Raw genomic sequence first — 7,119 nt, forward strand, 5'->3', positions numbered from 1 at the left:
AGGGTCTCCACAGGGGATTCAGACATCCCTTCATCTTGTGAGATGAGAGATGAGCCTGCATTCAAGCCACTGCAGGGACACCTGGCCTTATTTTGAGTCAGGGCTTCTCAGTGTCCATGTCACTTGAGGCAGCAAACTCAGGGTCCCTCTCACATACCTATAGCTGAGAGAAGCCTCCTCTTTAGGTGTTGTTTAAAGCTGGCATTCCTCTTGAGTCAAAGCCAGGGAATCAGCGCTCATCTCGAGATGATTTGAGGTACACAGAGATGTTTTCTAGTTGCTGTGCTGAACGTGGTGTTCCTCTATACTTAGGACGGTGTTCTCGGGTAAACTCTGGAGTTGCCTAAAGGAAGACAAGCCACTTGTCGTGTTTGATGGGGAATGCTGGATGGCTCTGGAGACCATGCAGGGGAATCAGGCCTCACCTCGTGTTGATTTGAAGTACACGGAGCGCTTTCGTGTTGCTGTGGGGAACTCAGTGTCCCTCTATACCAGTGACAGTGTTCCTGGGGACTCTTTGGAGTTCCATCAAGGAAGTCAAGGCTCCTTTCGTGTTCATGGGGAACAGGGAATTGCTCTGCCTGCAGTGCAGGGGATTCAGGCCTCATCTCACGGCCAGGTGAAAGCCTCATGGTTTTTCTCGAGTTGCGGCAAGAACCTGGGTTATGTTTTCTAGTTACGACGAGGATGGACCTTCAAAACTTGTGTTGGATCAGCAACGTCAAGATTCCTCTCTAGTTGCTAGGGACACCTCGGAATTCTCCTCGAGGCTTGCATGGGCAATAGGGATGCCTCTCGAAGTGAGGCGAGAGACCCAGGGTTCCTGTCCAGTTGCCACAGGGATATCGTGATTCCTATCAATTTTGAAAAGGAGTCAGGCTTCGTCTCCTTTTGAAGCATTGAACTTCGAATGCCTCTCGAGTTTTCAAAGGGAAGTCAGGCCTCATGTCGAGATAAGCCAGGGAACTAGTGCTTTCTCTAGGGTCTCCACAAGGGATTCAGACATCCCTTCTTTATGTGAGATGAAAGATGAGCCTGCATTCAAGTCAATGCAGGGAAATCCGGCCTTATTTTGAATCAGGGTATCTCGATGTCCATTCCACTTGAAGCAGCAATATCAGGTTCCCTTTCACATACATATAGCTGAGAGAAGCCTCCTCTTGAGTTGCTTGTGGAACGTTGGCATTCCTCTTGAGTCCAATCCAGGGAATCAGCTCTCATCCTGTCGAGATGAGTCGGGGAACAAGGGCTTTCTTTAGGGTCTCCACGGGGGATTCAGATATCCCTTCATCTTGTGAGATGAAAGACGACCCTGCATTCACGTCACTGCAGGGAAATCCGGCCTTTTTTCGAGTCTGGGAATCTCATTGTACATTCCACTTGAGGCAGCAAGCTCAGGGTCCCACTGTGATACTTATAGCTGAGAGAAGCCTCCTCTTGAGGTGCTTGTGGAAAGTTGGAATTCCCTTTGAGTCGAGTTCAGCGAATCAGCTCTCATCTCGAGATGATTTGGGGTACATGGAGCTTTTCTCGAGTTGCTCTGCAGAACTTGGTGTTCCTCTGGACTTGGAATGATGTTCTCATGGAATCTCTGGAGTTGCATAAAGGAGGTCAAGCCACATGTTCTATTTGATGGGGAACGTGTGATGGCTCTGGACCCAATTCAGGTGAATTGGGCCTCATCTCGAGTTGATTTGGGGTACACGAGCTCTTTCATGTTGCCTCGGAGTCCGCAGGGTCCCTCTAGCTTTGTAACAGTGTTCTTGGGGACTCTCTGGAGTTCCATCAAGGAAGTCAAAACTCTTTTCAAGTATGATGGGGAACACACACATGCTCTGCATGCAATGCAGGGGAATCAGACCTCATCTCACGGCGAGGGGGATGTCTCATGGTTTTTCTCGAGTTGCGGTGGGAACCTGGGGTATGTTCTTGAGTTGCGGTGGGGATGGACCTTCAAAACTTGTGTTGGGTCAGCGACGTCAGGACCCAGGTGCTTTTTTTTTTTTTTTTTCTCGGTGCTGGTTAGGTTTTATTTTTAACAGGATGTCTCCTCTTCATTTTTTTTTTTTTCAAAATATCAGTTATATCAATATTAGAAGTGTAAACAGGTACAAAATTATTTTTTTTTTTTTTTTTTTTGGTTGGCATAAATTTCCTTTAATAATTTCTACATTTCCAATAGGATTTCATTTGAGGTTTAACGTATCAAGCCAGTATTATGTTTCTCAGTTTTAGTAATTCTGGATTCCAAGTCATTTAAGCTGAAAATTGAAATGCAAAGTTTACTTAAGAAATTTAATTTTCTTCTTCTGTAACATCTAAGTCTTCATCTTCTTCATCATCATCTTCTGTTTGCTGATCCTTTCTTAGTCGACAGGTCAATACCTGTCCTGTTCCAGATACACACTTAGCTGACAAGGATCTTTGAAGAGGTGACTTCGAATTTGCTCTTACAATATCTAAACGGGATGGATAATCTTGGGGATACAGAGAATGTCGGAAAACCTCTAAATCTTCTTCTTCATCAATCTTTTGTATATTTTGGTAGGCAGCAGTGTAGACCTCTAAAGCTTTGCCGTGAAATAACATTTCAATAGTGATAAATTCTGAAAATATAGTCTTTATATCCTTTATTTTCTGCTTTTCAAAATTGTCAATAGTTTCCTCCAGATGACGAGTTGTTCGGGTAGCATCCATTGTAGCTCTTTGTAATTCAGTTTCTGCCTGTGAAATAACATGTCGATCAGATGGATTTCTCTGACGTGTTCTTTCTAACTGAGTTAACTGTTTAGCTTCTCGATTCCTTGCTGTTAATGTTGCTTTGAGATCATCTCGCTTCATTTTTACAATGGTTCCATAAGCTTTCAAAGGTTCAACTACTTTGGCTTCAAGTCTTTCAACCTCGGCTTGTCGATAATCCTGAAGTTTGGCAAACTCGTCCGCAAAGTTTTTCAGGCCCTGCTTTAAGTGCGGGGTCTCGGTAGAGGCATACACGTTGATTTCGTTCACCAGGAGATCCGCTTTGTCTCGCAGTCGGGCGGTTTTCCGCACGTAAGCAGCAAAGATCTGGCACAGTTCTCCGAAATGTTTCTCCACATTGGTGACAGCATCTTGCAGTTGTCTGGTCTGAGCATCCCGGTTTTCCAAGCTGCGCCTCAACATGCTGCCTCGCTCACTGCTGGGGACCCCGGGCTGAGGCCCAACGACAGGGTCAGGACAGGGTCAGGACACCTGTCTAGTTGCGAGGGACACCTCGGGATTCTCCTCGGGGCTTGGGAGGGCAATAGGGAAGTCTCTCGAGGTAAAGTGGAGACCCAGGGTCCCTTTCCAGTTGCCACAGAGATATTGAGATTCCTATCAATTTTCAAGAGGAGGCAGGCATCATCTACTTTTGAGGCATTGAACTCCACGTGCCTCTCAAAGTTTCAAAGGGATGTGAGGCCTCCTGTCGAGATGAGGCAGGGAACTTGGGCTTTCTCTAGGGTATCCACAGGGGATTTAGACATCCCTTCTTCTTGTAAGATGATAGACGAGACTGCATTCAAGTCACTGCAGGGAAATCCGGCCTTATTTCGAGTAAGGGCATTTCGGTGTCCATTCCACACGAGGCAGCAAACTCAGGATCCCTCTCACATACCTATAGCTCAGAGTAGCCTCCTCTTGAGGTGCTTGTGGAAAGTTTCCATTCCTCCTGTGTCATAACTCTCATCTCGAAATGTTTTGGGGTACACGGAGCTTTTGTCGAGTTGCTGTGCTGAACTTGGTGTTCCTCTAGATATGGGACGGTGCTCTCGGTGAATCTCTGGGGTTGCCTAAAGGAAGTCAGGCTATTTGCCCTGTTTAATGGGGAATGAGGGATGTCTCTGGAGTCAATGCAGGGGAATTGGGTCTCATCTAGAGTTGATTTGAGTTAAACGAGTTCTTTCGTGCTGCTGCTGTCACTTCAGGGTCCCTGCAGAACTGTGACAGTGTTCTTGGGGACTATGTGGAGTTTCATCTAGGAAGTCAAGGCTCTTTTCGTGTTTGATGGGGAACATGGACTTGCTCTGCATGCAGTGCAGGGGAATCAGGCCTCATCTCGAGTTGATTTGGAGTACATGGAGCGCTTTCATGTTGTTTCGGGGACCTCAGGGTCCCTCTAGACTTGTGAAAGTGTTCCTGGGGACTCTCTGGAGTGCCATCAAGGAAGTCAAGGCTCCTTTCCTGTTTGATGGGGAACACGGACTTGCTCTGCATGCAGTGCAGGGGAATCGGGCCTCATCTCGTGGCGAGGGGAAAGTGTCATTGTTTTTCTCGAGTTGCGGTGGGAACCTGGATTATGTTCTCGTGTTATGACGAGGATGGCCCTTCAAAACTCGGGTTGGATCAGTGATGTCAGGACTCCTGTCTAGTTGCGAGGGACACCTCGGGATTCTCCTCGGGGCTTGGGAGGGCAATAGGGACGCCTCTCAAGGTGAGAGGGGAAACCCAGGTTCCATTTGCAGTGGCCACAGGAATTTTGGGATTCCTATCATTTTTCAAGAAGAGTCAGCCATCGTCTCCTTTTGAAGCATTTAACTCCGTGTGCCTCTCGAGTTTTCACAGGGATGTGAGGTCTCATGTTGGGATGAGGCCAGGAACTAGGGCTTTCTCTAGGGTCACCACAGGGGATTCAGACATCCCTTCATCTCGTGAGATGAAAGACGAGCCTGCATTCAAGTCACTGCAGGGAAATCCAGCCTTATTTCGAGTCAGGACATCTCGGTGTCCATTTCACTTGAGGCCACAAACTCAGGGCCCATCTCACATACATATAACTGAGAGAAGCCTCCTCTTGAGGTACTTGTGGACAGTTGGCATTCCTCTTGAGTTGAATCCAGGGAAGCAGCTCTCAACTCGAGATGATTTGGGGGTACAGGGAGCTTTTCTCGAGTTGCAGTGCTGAACTTTGTGTTCCTTTAGATATTGGACGGTATTCTTGGTGAATCTCTGGAGTTGCCTAAAGGAAGTCAAGCCACTTGTCATGTTAGATGGGGAATGCGAGATGGCTCTGGAGCCAATGCAGGGCAATCGCGCCTCATCTCGAGTTGATTTCATTTACACGAATTCTTTTGTTTTGCTGCGGTGACCTCAGGGTCCCTCTCGACCTCTGGCAGTGTTCTTGGGGACTATGTGGAGTTTCATCTAGGAAGTGAAGCCTCCTTTCATGTTTGATGGGGAACACGGATTTGCTCTGCACTCAGTGCAGGGGAATCGGGCCTCATCTCGCGGCCAGGGGGAAGTCTCATGGTTTATGTTGAGTTGCGGCTGGGACCTAGGGTATGTTCTTGGGTTACGGCGAGGATGGCCCTTCAAAACCCGTGTTGGTTGAGCGGCGACAGGACTCCTGTCTAGTTTTGAAGGACACCTCGGGATTCTCCTCGAGGCTTGGCAGGGCAATAGGGATGCCTATCGAGGTGAGGTGTTGACCCAGCTTCCCTTTGCAGTTGCCACAGGGATATTGCTATTCCTATCAATTTTCAAGAGGTGTTAGGCATCGTCTCCTTTTGAAGCATTGAACTCCGTGTTCCTCTCGAGTTGTCAAAGGGATGTAAGGCCTCCTGTCGAGATGAGGTGGGGAACTAGGGCTTTCTTTAGGGTCTCCACAGGGGATTCAGACATCTCTTCATCTTGTGAGATGAAAGACGAGCCTGCATTCAAGTCACTGCAGGGAAATCCAGCCTTATTTCGAGTCAGGGCATCTCGGTGTCCATTCCACTTGAGGCAGCAAACTCTGGGTCCCTCTCACATACCTAGAGCTGAGAAAAGCCTCCGCTTGAGCTGCTTGTGGAAAGTTGGCATTCCTCTTGAGTCGAAGCCAGGGAATCAGCGGAAGCCCCGCTCGTCCGGAGCCACGTCACCCTGAGCAGCGAACGGGATGGTGGGGGGCAGGTAGTGAGGGGGCACCGAGACGTCCTCGCTGTTCTACCCACCCCACCTCCCCCCACACCAGGTCCCGCAGGCACGCCACTCCCCGGACGGGCCAGACGGGTGCTGGCCGGGGCTGGCGGTGTGCGGGGCCGTGGCGCCCTCCGCTGGCCCCCGAGCTGACGGCCCTGGTTGGTCGGAGTCCAGTCGCGGGTCGTGCGGCTCAAGTGCAGCGCACGCCATCTCGAGAGCTGTGGCCCCAGGCCCGAAGGGCAGGTCAGAACGCAAGGGAGGCGCAACGCGGAGCTCTTGGGGCACCTGACAGCCGCCTCGGTCTAAGGCCATAGCACCCTGAACGTGCTCTATCTCCTCTGATCTGGGAAATTGAGTAGGGCCGGGCCTGGTCAGTACTTGCATGGGATACCGCCTAGTAGTTAGGCGGTTTTGTGATTTCTCTGAATGCCTACTTCACAAAGTTAGTATTGGAAGACTGCACCCAGGAAAACGAATAATGTTTTCGTACATAATCTTAAGAATCCAGCAGCTGGTCATTCTTTTTCCTGTCCTAACACAGCTAACTGGAAGTCACTTGCTGTAAGTTCTACTGACTTAAGACCCTCATCCCTAATGGAAGGTATATAGGAAAACCCATAGGATATCTAAATAAACATGAAAGATAGAAAGATGAGAGAAAAAAAAAATTCTCAGTGACATCTTAGTTGGTATATGAAACACAATGATTATGAAAGCACAACCCATAATCAAGTCCAGGCCATGGAAGCCTGTGACTTTCACTGAGTGTTGACTTCCCTTTCAGCTGAGGTTGTAAAAAGTGCTTTGTAAAATCCTGAGGTTTGAAACACTTGTAACCTCCTGAGGAGACTGCAATCAGAAGGCTTTCTAGAATATCCTGACGCTGTGGTGAGCTCAAGCAAAACATTCTGCAGAGGTCGGAAGACAGACATGTTTGGATGTGGGGATGACTTCTACTGCACTTAGGGAGAAAGGGCATGTACAAGTGGAGAAGCAAAACCTCAGTGACGGAATCTTTAAAGACTCCATACATGGAGAAGGAAATGGCAACCCACTCCAGTATTCTTGCCTGGAAAAATCCATGGACAGAGGAGTCTGGCGTGCTGAAGTCCACGGGATTCCATGACTGATCGTGTGTGCACAAGGGTGGAGGGAGACGGGTTGGTAGCAAGAAACTGGTAGAAGTAAAAAATAAGAAAA

The 7,119-nt window shown here is 48.6% G+C and overlaps 1 protein-coding gene across 1 annotated transcript; it reads right to left on the bottom strand.

Moving 5' to 3' along the window:
* Positions 1 to 2,140: 2,140 nt before the first annotated feature.
* On the bottom strand, positions 2,141 to 3,206 carry LOC136146479 (CBY1-interacting BAR domain-containing protein 1-like). The gene is made up of 2 exons (XM_065905388.1): positions 2,506 to 3,206; positions 2,141 to 2,385 (listed from the first exon to the last, which is right to left on the bottom strand). The coding sequence occupies exons 1-2, from the start codon at positions 3,160 to 3,162 to the stop codon at positions 2,296 to 2,298; spliced, it is 747 nt and encodes a 248-aa protein (XP_065761460.1). The 5' UTR covers positions 3,163 to 3,206; the 3' UTR covers positions 2,141 to 2,295.
* Positions 3,207 to 7,119: the final 3,913 nt, after the last annotated feature.

Source organism: Muntiacus reevesi, chromosome 14, assembly GCF_963930625.1.
Source record: "Muntiacus reevesi chromosome 14, mMunRee1.1, whole genome shotgun sequence".
Classification (NCBI taxonomy): domain Eukaryota; kingdom Metazoa; phylum Chordata; class Mammalia; order Artiodactyla; family Cervidae; genus Muntiacus; species Muntiacus reevesi.